Consider the following 15,838-nt stretch of genomic DNA (forward strand, 5'->3'; position numbering starts at 1 on the left):
AACCTTTGCATGTAACAATACCAAGATTATTCTATCATACCATCTTTGCATATCCCATTTATAAACAAGGAAAGGTGGGCTTATAGGGTCCCAGAGATAGAATGGTGTAATGCTCTTTCTTTGAGACAGAAAAGGAGAGTATATATGATTTTTGGTGAGTGTATTAGTTTTCTATTGCTACTACAACAAATTATCACAAACTTAGCTGTTTAAAACAACACAAATTTTTTTACCTTAGAGTTTTGTGGGCCACAAGTCTGACATCGTTCTCTCTGAGGCTGAAATCATGGTACCTGCAGGGCTGCATTTCTTTCGGAAGGATCTATGGGGGAGTCTGTTTCTTGGCTCATTCAGGCTGTTGGCAGAATTCAGTTCCTTGTGGTTGTAGAATTGAACTCCTCATTTCCTAGGCTATCAGCTGAGGACCATATGCAGCTTCTAGGGGCCACCTGCATTCCCTGGCTTAGGCACCCCTTTCTCCATCTTTAAAGCTAGCAATGACAGGTTGAGTTCCTCTCAAGTCCCCACTCCTCTACCCCTTCTTCTGTTGTTGCATCTTTCTGAGCACTCTTCTGTCCCCTTTTTCCACTTCTAAAAACTCATGCGGTTGTATTGGATCCACCTGAACAGTCAAGAGAAATGCTCCCATTTCAAGACCCATACCTTAATCACATCTGCAATGTCCCGTTTGCCATGTAGAGTAACATATTCACCCATTCTGTGGATTAGGGCATGGATGTCCCTGGGAGGGGAGGAGTTATTCTGCCCACCAAGTGAGAAATAGCATACAAATGTGTCTTCCAAGTATGGAATTGTTATGCATGATTCACATTATGTTCCGCTTGGCAAAATAAATGAGCTGGTGTTAACAATATCCACTTATACAGACAAACAACACATGATTGTGCCTAATTTGGCTTCCACTTGCCCTCCTTGCCTCTCACCATTCTTATTCCTCTTCTGATGATCTATAACATTATAATGAACTTCTAGTTTCCAGAAGGAGAATGAATACACAAGCAACAGCTAGGCCATATATAAAACTCTGGCACACATAAGAAGCCCAGGAAGCCAAACCATAACCTCTGAAGCAATCAGCCCAGAATAGTCAGGACTTGGTCAACAACTATCACCTTCTCTATTTTTTGTCCTCCTTGCTCTCTGCTTCCAACTCAGGACCAACCAGAGAAAGCCAAACCAATTGCATAGGATGCTCTGGTTCTTTCAATAGTTAGCCCACCTCCAGCTCCCCTGTGCCAGCAACCTGCAATTAGAGTACCCTGAAGCCTTCTCTTTTCCTATATAGCTTTCCCTCTTCCCCGACTAGCTTTGAGTATCTGCCAAGCACAGGTGATGGTGGCTGAGTCCCTTGCTATAGCAAACTCTGGATAAACAGACTGTTTCTAATTTGGGTGGTCTTTATTTCCACATCTCCTTTGGTCTTTTGTACATTTGTTTCTCTCCTTTATCTTCCTGTATCTTTTCTCTTTGCCTTAGGTGGATAATTTATATTCATCTTTTAAGTATCAACTTAGACATCACTAATAACAATAATAACAACAATAATTATTTGTTACAATGATAGCTAACTGATACTGAGCCCTTACCATATGCCAAGAACTGTTCTAAGCATGTTCAATTTATCAACTCATTAAACTTTCACAATTATTAATTGAAGAAGGTTTCTATTATTATCCACATTTCACAGATGGGGAAAGATAATTCAGAGAGATCAAGGAACTTGCCCAAGGTCAAGGAGCTGCTAGGTCAAGGGGTTGGGATAGAATTTAGGTGGCCTGGCACCATAGTTCACTTATGAAACCATTTTGCTACATCGATTTCAGAATATGTTTTCGAATGCCCTGAGTTTGGGGTGGGTATCTCTTATCATATATATAATTGGACTCTGCTTTCTCTTTACTAGTAGTAGAGTGTTGTAATTGTTTATTGCTCAATCTGTAGTACCTCCTAATTAGCTCCTTGAGGACAAGGATGATGTTTATTCTGCTTATGTTTATATGTCTGTCAAAGTTTCTCTATCAATGTGTATTTAAGAAATGAATGATTGAATGAATGAAACATGTAAAAGTCTGAATTATTATTAGTTTTTAAATTAAACAATACTAAGTTAAAAAAAAAAAGAAAAGGACCTTTCCTGTAGGCAAACTTTTAGTGTAGCACAATTCTACATATGACTTTACAAACTTTATTTAGGAAACAGCCTCTGGCAAGAGGTAGCCAGATTATGCACAATCGTGTGTTGTCTGCCTGTAGTAAGTGGGCATTTTTAACAAGAAAGCTTCTCTTTGGTAAGCTTAGGTTTGCTCCATACTCATTTCATTTACTTATTTATTTCAAAATATTACGGGGGTACAAGTTTTTTTTTTTTTCCCATGGATGAATTGTATAATGTTAAAGTCAGGGTGTTTAGAGTGCCTGTTACCAGAATAGTGTATGTTGTACATGATAGGTAAGTTTTTATCCCTCATGCCTCTCCTATCTTTCCCCCTTTATAGTTTCCAGTGTCCTTTACATCAGGTTACGACCGTATGTACCCATTGTTTAGCTTCTACTTATTAGAAAAAACATGTAGTGTTTGTTTTTCCATTCCTGAGATACTTTACTTAAAATAATGTATTTTACAGCAACTTGGAAGGTCTTCAATTCCTTCCAAGTTGCTATAAAAGACATTATTTTATTTCTTTTGATGGCTGAGTAGTAATCCATGGTGTGTGTGTGTGTGTGTGTGCATGTGTGAGTGTGTGTATACACACACTATGTTTTCTTTATCCACTCATCAGTTGATGGCTCAATGGTTCATTCCATATCTTTGCAATTGTGAATTGTGCTGCAATAAACATTTGGGTGCAGGTGTCTTTTCCATATAATGACTCCTTTTCCTTTGGTTAGATACCCAGAAGTAGGATTGCTGGATTGAATAGTAGATCTACTTTTAGTTCTTTGCGGAGTCTCCATACTGTTTTTTCCATAGAGGTTGTACTAATTTACAGCCCCACCAATAGTGTATAAACATTCCTTTTTTTTTTTTTTTACCTTATCCACACTAATATATATTGTCTTTTTATTTTTTAATAATGGCCATTCTGATAAGGGTAAGGTGGTATCTCGTCGTGGTTTTAATTTGCATTTCCCCGATGATTAGTGATGTTGAGCTTTTTTTTCTTTTGGATGGTTTTTGGCCATTTGTCTAGCTTCTTTTAAAAAAGATCTGTTCATGTCTATTGCCCACTTTTTGATGGGGCTATTTGTCTTTTTTTTGTTGTTGATATGTTTGAATTCTTTGTAGATTCCGGATATTAGTCTTTTGTAGGATGTATAGTTTGTGAATATAGTCTGCCATTGTCTATTTACTCTGTTGGCTGTGTCCTTTTCCATGCAGAAACACTTTAATTTAAGTCCCATCATACTCAATTTAAATATAAAACCATGTGACTTACTAATATCAGCCTCTCTTCAGAAAGTCTCTTCCAAGTTAAGAGTCATCATTAGGCTAGATGCAACATCTCTTGGCTTTGGTTTCTGAGGCAGAGCATCTTCAACTTAATAACATTCTTTTGAACTCTGTAATAATTTTTAAAACTCTCTCTCACACACATGCAGTCCTGGCAGAATTGGCTGAGAACCAGGAGTGGCTATGTTTGACCATGGACTAAGTCAGAATTTTAAAGCAAACACCTAGCTGGGTAATCTGAATGTCCCAAGCCTCTGTCTAGCTTTCCTTGTGACCCACATTCTGGAACAGAAGCTGAGCTCTTGTTCATGTCCAGTGGGTCTCTTTTCCTAGGCTTGTGAGACAAAGAGGTCTGGAAAAGCACTCAGGCAGTCATCTGGATCAATTCCTCTACTTTATATTTAAAGATGCCATGAAGATCTACTCCTTCATTCAACAAACATTTATCTCCTAAATTTCTTTTATTGTTTCAAGATTTGGGGATACAGATGTGAAGTAGACAGACAAGACCTCTGCCATCATGGGGCTTGTGTTCTAGTGGGGTTAAGAAATGAAAATGAGCATATAAATAAATAAATCTCAAAGGTGTGAAAATAATATAACGTCAGATAATAATGACCTGCCCAAATATCCATTTCAGAACATGTATCTTCTAATCAATCCATTGCAGTCTTACTCTTCGATCAGCCAGTTTTCTTTGGAATTTTTCACATTTTCTCTTAGCCTTTCTTTGGTTATATCTAGGATGTAATAAACCTTACTTTAAATAGAAGTTATTTAGAAAATTATTCCTGATCCTCTCCCTTTTAAAATTTATTTTCCACATAGTAAGAATAAGTTTTCTTCTCATACTTTCTGCTTTTTTTTTTCTCCTAGGAATTGACTATTACAACAAGATCATTGATGATTTGTTAACAAATGGGGTTACGCCCATAGTGACACTCTACCACTTTGATTTGCCTCAGGCTTTAGAAGACCAAGGAGGTTGGTTGTCAGAGGCAATCATTGAACGCTTTGACAAATATGCTCAGTTTTGCTTCAGTACCTTCGGGGATAGAGTCAAGCAGTGGATCACCATAAATGAGCCTAATATTCTTGCCATGTTGGCATATGAACTAGGTAGCTTTCCTCCTGGTATACCTCACATTGGGACTGGAGGTTATCAGGCAGCTCATAATATGATTAAGGCTCATGCCAGATCCTGGCACAGCTATGATTCTTTATTCCGAAAAAAGCAGAAGGGTATGGTGACCCTATCAATTTTTGCTAGCTGGTTGGAACCAGCAGATCCCAACTCAGTGTCTGACCAGGAAGCTGCTAAAAGAGCCATCGCTTTCCACTTGGATTTCTTTGCTAAACCCATATTTATTGATGGTGATTATCCGGAAGTTGTCAAGTCCCAGGTTGCCTCCATAAGTAAAAAGCAAGGATATCCATCATCAAGGCTTCCAGAATTCACAGAAGAAGAGAAGAAAATGATCAAAGGCACTGCTGATTTCTTTGCTGTGCACTATTATACTTCTCGCTTAGTCAAGTACCAGGAGAACAAGAAAGGAGAACTGGGTCTTCTCCAGGATGTGGAGATTGAATTTTTTCCAGATCCATCTTGGAAAAATATAGATTGGATCTATGTGGTGCCATGGGGAATACGTAAAGTACTGAAATATATCAAGGTAAATGCATGATTTGTCTATGTTCATGAACAACAAAGATGTGAAGGTGGCAAGACAAGCATATGCATGTGTGTATGTGGATTTGAAAAGTAATTATTTTAGATAATAGCATGTACCTAAAATACATGCTACTTGTTGGGCTGGGAAGAGCATGTTAGAATTTTAGCTGGTGAGGGGGTAAGTCACCAGTAAAAGAATTCAAAAGCAGTGGTCAAAGTTAGGATTTGTTGTCAAAGTCAGCTGTGGCTATAGGAGTAGTTTCAATATATTTCTCAGGCTAATGTCATGACTATGATTATTAAAAGGCATTTTAAATCTTGAGATAGGTGGAATTTTTTTTTTTTTGGTCTCAGCCATGCTGGATAGCATCCAGGTAGCTGAAATTAAAATTTCAAGTACAGGTTTTCCGGATCTCTCCTGTGAGGGATACAGAATGTAGCTGCTGGCGGGTCTGAGGGGTTAAGGAGAAGTGACAATCAGCAGATGTTGATAGAAGAAAGACATTTCTGTCTTCTCATTATAATAGGAGTCATTTGATTGTCTTCATGGACATTTGCACAGTTTTGCTTTTTCATTGTTACTCATAAAAGGTCAGTGCATGGAAAATTAAGTTAATAGGGTCAGTACAATTTGATGAAAACTAGTTTTGGGGTTGTAACTTTGAGAAGATAGAGGGTAATGCACCTGATTTTATGAGTTTTTTTTTTTTTTTAAAAAACATCTGTTCAGAATAAAACTTCTGTTCTCTTTTTCTAGGATACGTATAATAACCCTGTAATTTACATCACTGAGAATGGGTTTCCCCAGCTTGACCCCACGTCTCTTGATGACACTCACCGCTGGGAGTATTTCAGACAGACATTTCAGGAACTATTCAAAGGTACTATTTGAAATGATGAAAGATCAATTGTGCAAACTTAATATAATTTTCCCATGTGCTTATTTGCATTCAGCAAAGACCAATGATTTTTGAAAGCTGAAGTTCATGTAAATCAATGTAAAGCCATGTAATTAGGAGAGGAGAGAAAAAGTATTTAGGAAAGAAGGGGAGGATTTTGGCCTACCTTCAACCTCCTGAAATTGAATCAAGTAAAAAGTGACTATCTTCAGCATTTTGTGACTCCTGGGTGAAGGTGACAAGAATAGAAGGAGTGGTGGCTGCTGGGAAAGAATATTAGTTATTACAAAAAAGATTAGCACTGATCGACTGTAGCATGCTCATTTGCATATGTTAATATCCTACCTACCAAGAAATGAAATGATACAATTTTTAAAGAACCCAAATTAAGCATTTGTGCAATATACTTCAAAATGGCATGAGTCTTCCATCAACGTATGTTGCATTTAAGCTGAAACCAAGCAGCTGATTAGAAATAGCTTTTTGCAATACAGAATATGTGAGTTGTGTTTCAAGGCAATATTATTATTCTGGCACTTCTTTTCCCTCCACGAAGTTTTGTTCGTGTTTGAAAGCAAATGTGAAGCAGTAATCTTTAACCGGTCATACAAATTTTTAGACCAGTTAGCCCCACCCCATCCCCTACCCTTTAGCTAACTGTGGACATTTGGAACATTGTCTGTTGCTTCCTAAATTTAATTCCTTCTTCCTAAAAAGGACTCATGTCATAGCAACAAAATCCCATGCAACATGAAACTTTCAAATTCCTTAGTTTACCATGATAGCCATACTTAGCTCTTATCCCATTTGAAACATTCTGGAATTATTCTTTCCAAAATTACTCAGTATTATACTGAAAGCAGACAGAAGGAATTCTGGAAAGTTATGCAAAGTGATCTCTTTTCAAAACCTGAAACATGTTGTCTGGATCCTTTATTCAGGCCTAGGGTTTATTGGCAGAGGGCAATTGGATTCCTACAATTTGACCTATCTCTCATTAGAAGAGCAGAGCTGAATCTACTAATTGATTTTCTGACATTCCTCTGAGTTAGCACTGATGATCCTGGTTGGCAAGAACTTTACTAGTAACAAGCACCCTGTGAGCAATTAAAAATAATAACAGACCAATAAAGACATTCATGGGAAGTGCTGCAGGTGACAGCAGCAAAACTTCCACCAAAACTGAGGGAGTCAGATGGATGATGGCTTTGTGATTCCCATGAATAAAGTGTTGCCTCCAACATCACGCATATGGACAGGCACATAATGACACTATAGTTGGATCAATGGTGTCCGCTTGGAGGTCTTACTGATCCCTTCAGGTAAAATCCCACAGCAATTAATTGAACAGTAAAAAGTAAGCTAATGTTTCTGTTTCCTTTAGGGAAAGGAGAAATGAAAGAGAGGACAAATGTCATTTTGATAAAAAAGAGAGAGAATCAGCTAGTCCCTTTTTAATCATTGTATTGTTTAATTGTATATAAATACCTTTAAATAGGTTATATTTTAATTAATGTAGATGTAGATAAGAGTAAAACAACACCCCAAACTTGAAATAATGTATACCTAGACTTGGATTCCAGCTGTGCAAATTAGTCAATGAGGGGGCTTTGGTAAATTCTCAACCTATCTGAACTTTGGTTTGTTTATCTATAAAAGTGAGAGTATTTCTTTTCTTGGCAGGGTTGTTATAAAGATTCTATTTATCCCTTGCTTGGGAGAGGCAAAGATGTAAAATGTAACCAAAATGTTTGTATTCTCACATTTTCCTGAAATAAAAACAAACAAACAAACAAAAGATTCTATTTAATAATCTATTGAGTAACCCCCCCCCCCCAGCAATTGTCCGCCATGTAGTAGGTCCTTAACCAATGGTTACTCTTAAAAATATACTTATTACCTCCAAGATATTTTCGTTGTTACTTTGGAAAAATGCCATTCCAAGAATTATCTTTCTATTCATCCACCACTCCCTCTAAGTTATAGCAAAATATTTCCCCACATCTGCGTGTTTCTCTATCATTCCTTTCTAGGCACCACTAGCTGTGTGTTGTAGCACTGGTCCTCTGGCTATTTCCAAATTGTGTGGAGGAGAAATGAACAACTCCATTCATTATTTCCCCTGAGAGGTGACCGGATTAGGTGAAAAGTCAAATCACTGACAGTAGAAACAGTTGTCAAGCAACTGGGAATTGCTCTGCCACATGAATCTCTGTATAAATTTGGGATTAAATGATCTTTAAATAGTTCACCTTTTCTCACATCATTGAAATCTTTATTATATGCATAAAATTTATACCAGTCCTTAATACTCCAGAGCCAGTGGACAATGTTGAGTTCATACATAAATGCACACAAATGGATACCTCTATAATCTAAATGTTTTTATGGAGGGGAGGAAGTGGGTGGAGCCAGGGGAGGTTGGAGCAATGGGCAAAACTCCACCCACTAAATTCCCCTGGAAGGGATTGGAGCTGTGTCCAGCCTGTTCCTCATAGGTACCCAGACCGTGTCTACTTTTAGCCTTGCTCAGGTTCTCTCCCCAGCCTAGACGCCATGCTCTTTGCTCTCTGCCTTCTTCTTGGCCCATTCCTGATTGAAGTCTGAGAAGACATGGGCTTGAAACCTGGTTCTGCCACATATGAGCCCAATAACTTTGGGGGAATTCTGAAAGCAGGCAACACTTCAGTCCTCTCATCCTCATAAAATGGGGATAATAAGAACATCCAACTGGTGAAAAATGAATCACACAATGCTTATAATGCCTAAACTAAGTCTGGTACATTATCCAGGAATCTATAAATGATGGCTAATTTTGGGGGGGGTGTGTGCCTATAAATCCTCTGAGCTATGTCTTTTTTATAATGCTATCTTCAGCCCCGAGCACCAAGCCTGCTATATAGTAGTGTTCTACACATGTTTGGTGAACTTGGTTGTGTCTATCAGGGAAGGGTTAGTTCATAGATAATGGGAAATAAATGATTAAATGATTGGGAACTATATTTTCTTTCCCTAAAGAAATATACCCCACACAGGAAAGAAAAAAACGCAGCCTTCTGGAAAGTTTCTGAGCCAGCTCAACTTTCCAGTCAGATCCATGCCTGAGTTAGCACAGCAGTAGATGATTGCAGAGAAGGTTTGTTAATGACCAGCTTTAGGCTTTTAATGACAAAACCCCTCAGCAAGATGTCATCGAAGTTATTGAAGACTTCACTGAAAGTGTTGAAGCTGATACATTGTAACAAGAAGGTTATAAATCTTGCAGCTTGGATATACCACCAAGACAAGATGCTGAGCACACAATCACCCTGCTGCTGTCTGTCAGCATTCTCCCTCCCCCACCTTTTCCCCTTCCCACGGAGAGCCTGCAAAGGAGAAATCCATCCATTTCCCAAAGTAGCCCAGACCTGGCAGCCACCTGCCTATGCCAATTTCGGATCACAGAGGCCCATTTAACTGGACAAAATGTGTTAAGCACCTGTGTTTTTCTAAATGTGCATAAAAAATACTGAGAATTAAGGAAAGAGCTCAAAGGTTAATACACTGACCTTTCAGAAACACTAACCAATTAAAAATCAATTGCAAGCTCAGAATGGAGACCCCAAAACCTGAATGTATTAAAATAGATTCCCACTATGTGTCTATTGTTTCACCGCTTCTCAAAGGACACATTTGTCACCGTGGCCCCTCTACAGCAGTTCATCTCATAGCTCTCGAAGGGCCCATACGAAATATGCTTGTTTGGCTTTGGGTCCATGCGGGGGGGAATTTGAATTGACTTGGCACTGCTAGCTGGGCCGTTCTCAGCTGCCACTGGATGGCCGCTAGCCACGAGTGGCCGTGTCAGAACACAGCGGGGAGAATGAGGTTCAAAGCCTGGGCACAAGACTTGTTAGTAGGTGCTAGTATAGAGACTTGTACAATTTTTGGTTTTTAATTTTTTAATTGACAAAAATTGTATCTATTGTTTTGTGTGCAATTTGCCATTTTGAAATATGTGTACAGTCTAGAATGGCTAAATTGAACTAATTAGTATATGTTTTCCCTCACATACTTACCATTTTTTGTGGTGAGAACACTTAAAATCTACTCCTTTGGCAATTTTCAAAAATACAACACGTTGTTATTAATTATAATCATCATGTTGTACAATAAGTCCCTTGAATTTGTTCCTCCTTTGTGATTGAAATATTGTATCCTTTGAAACAACATCTCCTGAATCCTCCCACCTCCAGCCCCTGGTAACTCTCTGCTTGTATGAGGTCCACTTTTTTAGGTTTCACATACAATTTGAGATCATCTTTTTGTGCCTGGCTTATTTCACTTAACAACGTTGTTGCGAATGGCAGTATTTTCTGCTTTCCAAGGATTGATAGTCTTCCATTGTGTATGTAGACCACGTTGCCCTTGTACGTTCATGCACTGATGGAACTTAGGTTGATTCCGTATCTTGGCTATTGTGAATAATACTGAAATGATCATGGGAGTGTGAGGAGATATGTCTTTGACATAGTTGATTTTATTCCTTTGGATATAGACCCAAAGTCTATAATGGGATTGCTGGATCATATGGTAGTTCTATTTCTGGAATTTGAAAAGTCAATCTCCAATGTTTGTGTCCCACCAACCTACAAACTTAGACCACACTTAAACTCAGACAGCCAGAGATTACAGAGTTAACCTTCAACAGAGATACGCCACATGGCCTTCCTCTCTTTCTTCCCCTACTTCCATGCTGTGACGTGCTGACCTTCTGCTCTCCCTCGCTGTTGTGAAGTGTGGCAGAGTAGAAAGTGTGGCAGTAGAAAGTCTACAGGGTCTGGAGAGGAAAGATTGGGACTGAGTCCTGTGTTCTAGTGATGTGTCTTTGGGTAACTGGTGTGACTGTGATCTGTTTAAGGGTTTTTAGAGAACATGTACTGTGAGCAAGAGATTCGTGTAGTGCTCAGGAAAGCTCAGAATAATATCTTCACACACACACACACACACACAAAGATATATGTATATATATTTTTTGATGAACTACTTCACCAGACTTCCAGGCGAGGTGCACACTGATATGACCAGAGACATATACCATCGAGCAGGCACGTCATCTTAGAAACATACTTGTCCATGTGAGAAGCAGCTCGATCACACATCAGAAAATCTGCCCTTCTGCTTTCTGACTGGAAGCCATTCTTATTTTCTTTGTCTGTAGCATTCTAGTATCTGTGCTGTGCTGCAATTGATGAACATCATTTGGGTTTCTTTTTAATTCAGTTTTAATTGCTCTGAGGTAATAATTATTAATACTTAAAGTCTCCCACCACCACAAGCCTAGCAAATTTTGAGAGTACTACAACAAAAAATTCAAATGATTCCAAACTGTTCTATTTTTTTTGAGAATCTGCTTAGTAGTTTTCATGTGATGTAGCAGCAGGCATAAGTTTTATTTTTATAACTGTGAAAGAGACCTACCACTAAAACAATTAAAGTATAGATTATCTGAAGAAGATCTACCTTTCCAATATGAAAAGTTGACTGAATGAAAACTGGAAAAAGGGGGAAAAAGAGGAAGGATTCAACAATGATTTTGATAAATTATTCCAGGAGAGAGCTATGCTGGAACATTCAAGTGACGAGGGGGCTACTAGAATTGAGGGAAGGAGAGTTTCTCAGACTTTCCCCAGTGTATAGATGAAGTGGTCCTCAAGTCTCTATTTACATTAGCTCTTATTTTCCGATCTCCAAAATAAACTGGTTAGTACCTGCCTCTTAGTCATCTTGGTAGTGGAAAAACATGGCTTTGGAATGTGGCAAATGGAATTCATCTTAGTGTGATTGACAGGGTTGCCTGGATGACTGTGTTAAGAAGGGTTCTATTGCTACAACGAGTAAGATGTGCAACGTTTGGGGGATGGACATGCTTAAAGCTCTTACTCAAGGGGGAAGGGGGGCATGGGCAATATAAGTAACCTTAACACTTGTACCCCCATAATATGCTAAAATTTTTTTAAAAAGGGTTCTATTGGACAGCTGTGGGCTCATGAAAAGAATGAAAAGAAGTGGACGGCCAGGTGTTAGCTGGCTCACGTTAAGGAAATTTAACACGAGTTTCCCAACGCTTGGAAAGGCATATTCACCATTATAAATGAATACATTGGCATTATGTTTTGTAAATGAAGATCTTGCAGGTTCATCAGTGGGGATTAGCTCTGGGGGCAGTAAGAAAAAGAGCTTATGAATTTGCAGTGCTGATTATCAGACCTTAGGCAGTACTGAGCTTATCAGTTCTATAGCATCCTGTCTGTGGTCTTCTTATCTCACCTTTTCATAACCTCGATGTTGCTCATGCTGGACAGTAGCTCTACAGTTATTGAAAATGTTGTTTCTGCTAACTTTCACAGAGGTGCATTTGTGTGAATCATTGATTAACTACATCCTATCTTACTTTTTCAATAGTGAGCCTAGCATTGTGCAGAAAAAAATCAGCAATATTATGAATAAAAATATTAAAAATTATTGTCATAACTTCTTCATGGGCTCCCTTCCTAACTGCAGTCATGTCACAATTAAACACTTGTTGAATAAGACAATTGAATAGATGGAATTTAAGAAACACTTTGATTTTTGAAGACAATATCCACGACAATCCTTGAAAAGAAGAAGAAATCCATTTCAGAAGAAAATGAAAGTTATTAAAAGGTATAAGCACTCATAGGCAGGAGCAGTGTACACAAAGATTTTACTCACCATTTTATAAAGACAAAATTCTGACCAGAATAAAATTCTAGAGTTTTGAGCAATATACTTAGCATTCAGTAAATGCTCAGTAAATGTTTAACGAGTGACAAGGAGATTGAGTCTAGATTAGCAGGAAAACTGAATTACTTCTGGGAATTTCAATGAAATATTCCATTTATACCACCATTATGCTTTTTTTGTTATTTTTAAAGAAGTGGCAGATTGCTTAAACTATTATGAATAATTTTTATGCATTGGTGTTAAATATGGATGCTAATTATACCCTTTTGATATTAAACTTGGGTTTGAGGTGATAATTTAAATATATGCTAGAGTTTTTAAGCTCTTTTTATATAAATGCTTTTAACCTCACTGTGCCTCAGTTTCTTCATTTAAAAAATAAGAGTTGAACTAGCTGATCTTTTGGGATCCTGCCAACTTAAGAATTTTGTGACCTTCTACATATTCTTTCTGAAGAAGTATGTCATGGATCACATTTTATTAGAACTCTTGTTAATTTCTTAGGCTATAAAATTAAGTCTAAGGAATTATAATTAATGGCATTTTTTTTAGAACTCTCTTCATGCTTTTTATTCAGATACCTAATTTGAAATTTAACACCTTTCTTATATGGACATAAAATTAGACCTTGCTGTTCCATGCACTGTTTCTATTGATATTGATTCAGGTTCTAGGTAATATTTCCTTGACCTTCAATCTGAGTGTTTTTCCTCTTCTGTTCACTCACACTGAAAATGAACCTCATTTTTTCCCTAAGAAAGTTATCCCTTAGAGTTCATAGAGTCAGAAGGGCACCTCATATATAAGTTTAACAGAGTTATTTGAATGAGCATAAAATATCAGAGGGAAAACCAGATGAACAAATCAGTTCAAAGCATTAGTATAAAATCCTTAGCTGAACAAGTGGACAGCAGTTACACACACCAGTAGTGAAATCACTTTTCAAAACACAGTAGTGGCAAGCAGCACCTAATCTATTAAGTTTTAAGAAAGTTAAATATGATGTTTTCAAACTTTGCGATAAAAGCATCTTTAATTCTGTTAAGCAATGAAATAATTTTAACTTTCATTAAATTTAGCTTGAGCATGAAACTTTTGTGTCTGGGTGAGATACCGAATTAGAGGGAGCAATCAAGTTGCAGCATTTTCAGAATTATAGTTTCACCACAATTCTGTGTAGATATTTCAGAGAGGAAATCTGTTTTTCTATTCTGACTCCTAAGCATAGACCCTATTCCAATCAGGGCTTCTTTTACCCCAAGTTACTGTTTAGGTAGCATTTTCTTCAATACAATGAAAATGTCAGGCTTGTGCTAGAAATGAAAATACTTTCTTTTGGAATAGAAAGTAATTCTCAAGACTTATCAGGAAATGCTATGTGCAGAGGTAGGGGAAGGAGGCCTGTCTGTTTGAATAGGGTCATTTCATCAACAACAAAGTCTCCTGTGTGTGAACGAGATTAGCTAATGAAACAGTATCATGGCCTGAGATTATTTTGTGCCATTCTAAAGTTCAGCCACATTTCTTACCCCTTGTTTGTGAAAGTCCATTATAGGTATCACTGTCTGCTTTAGAGATAAGTAAAACCACTTTGGGTGGAGGAAGAAAAGGCATTTGAACCTTGAAGAATTTTAATTGGTGCTGGTGAGTGAAGGTGAACAAGAAGCCATGAATGTTTAAGGTGAAAACATTAATGAGTTGAAGACTAAAAAGTAGATAATGGGAGTAGGATGAGAGGAGGAATGTATTACATATACCGGCGAAATAACCTCTTTTCTCTCCTGGCGACATTCTCCTGGAATTCATTTCTTTAATAGATTTAAACCTAACCCAAAGTCTTAAATAATTATAAATGACCATGTTCTTTTATGAGTAATAGTCAAGTCAAATATGTTTTATAGCTAAAAATGAGCAGAATCATAAAAAAATTAGATCTTCACATAAAATGTGAGTAAATGAGTCTATTTTAAGTATATACATTTATTAGTAGATCATTTTTATGTGGCTGAGGTTATGCTGGTTTAGCCTCTTAAAACATTTTTCTTCCTAAGATATTTGGGATATGTTCTTGATACTTTGAGCAGCCACATTTTTAAGAAAAAGCCTACAAAATATTTTATGGCCAAAATTTACTGCTCTCATGAACACATGGCTCAGAAAAATTCTTTAGCACTCCTAGAAAAACAAACACCATGACTCATTGATTGTGTACAGGTTTTGTACAGAAAGGCAGAAAATTTTATGAATACTTTTATGCAACACAGATTTGCTCACTTCACATAGTGAAAGACTGTATTCTTTAAAGAGAGTTCTGTGTTCAAAACTTGGCTCTGACACGCTTTCATATTGTAAATCTTAGGCAAGTTATTCTGTTAATACCTCTATGAATATCAGTTCATCATCTCTGAAAATTTATATTTGGTGAGGACTAATGATATACTTTGTATACTAGAGAAATGCCTAACACATAAATCCTCCAAATAATAACAACTGCAGTGAATTCTTTGTTACCCAGCATCTGTTAACCAGAATTTTAGAAAAACTGTGACTTCCTGCATAGTCATCAAGCACTGATAATTTATGCTTCTCTTGATGACCCTGAAATGCATTTTGAATAATTAGAGAAAGATTAAATTCTAATCAGTTTAGTTTCGGTGTTAAGTGTATTTTAATTTATTCTCATTCTTTAAAAATTTGTAATCTTTCTGCATGTGGTAACAATTAACAGAAACCATTTGATTAGCTGGAGCACGACATTTCCTGACTATCTGACTAATAAAGAGTTTATTGTATATTGTTGGAATCTAAACTCTGCCCTGTGGACAAACTGGGCATTTGCTGGATGGATTCACCTCATTCTGGTCTCATATCCAATCTCAGAGCCAATGTGAGGACTGTTGGAAATTTTAGAATTAATCTTTAAGTGTACTTGGACAACTGTCTTAGAGTCTACACATTGACTCTTTTTGCATATTATTTTGATCACAAGGCCCTCGTCCTGGTGACCCCTTTTGATTTGGTGCAGATGAGTAACTACATCTTCTAGCC

General features: G+C 37.4%; 1 protein-coding gene across 1 annotated transcript in view; it reads left to right on the top strand.

The window, feature by feature from the left end:
* LOC105856057 (cytosolic beta-glucosidase) overlaps positions 1–15,838 on the top strand; it is a 110,692-nt gene that overhangs the window by 43,940 nt on the left and 50,914 nt on the right. Inside the window, exons 3-4 of the mRNA XM_012737486.3 lie at positions 4,349–5,145; positions 5,902–6,025. Of these exons, the coding sequence (XP_012592940.1) occupies positions 4,349–5,145; positions 5,902–6,025 (921 nt within the window). The remainder of the gene's footprint in view (positions 1–4,348; positions 5,146–5,901; positions 6,026–15,838) is intronic.

This window comes from Microcebus murinus, chromosome 3 (genome assembly GCF_040939455.1).
Source record: "Microcebus murinus isolate Inina chromosome 3, M.murinus_Inina_mat1.0, whole genome shotgun sequence".
NCBI lineage: Eukaryota > Metazoa > Chordata > Mammalia > Primates > Cheirogaleidae > Microcebus > Microcebus murinus.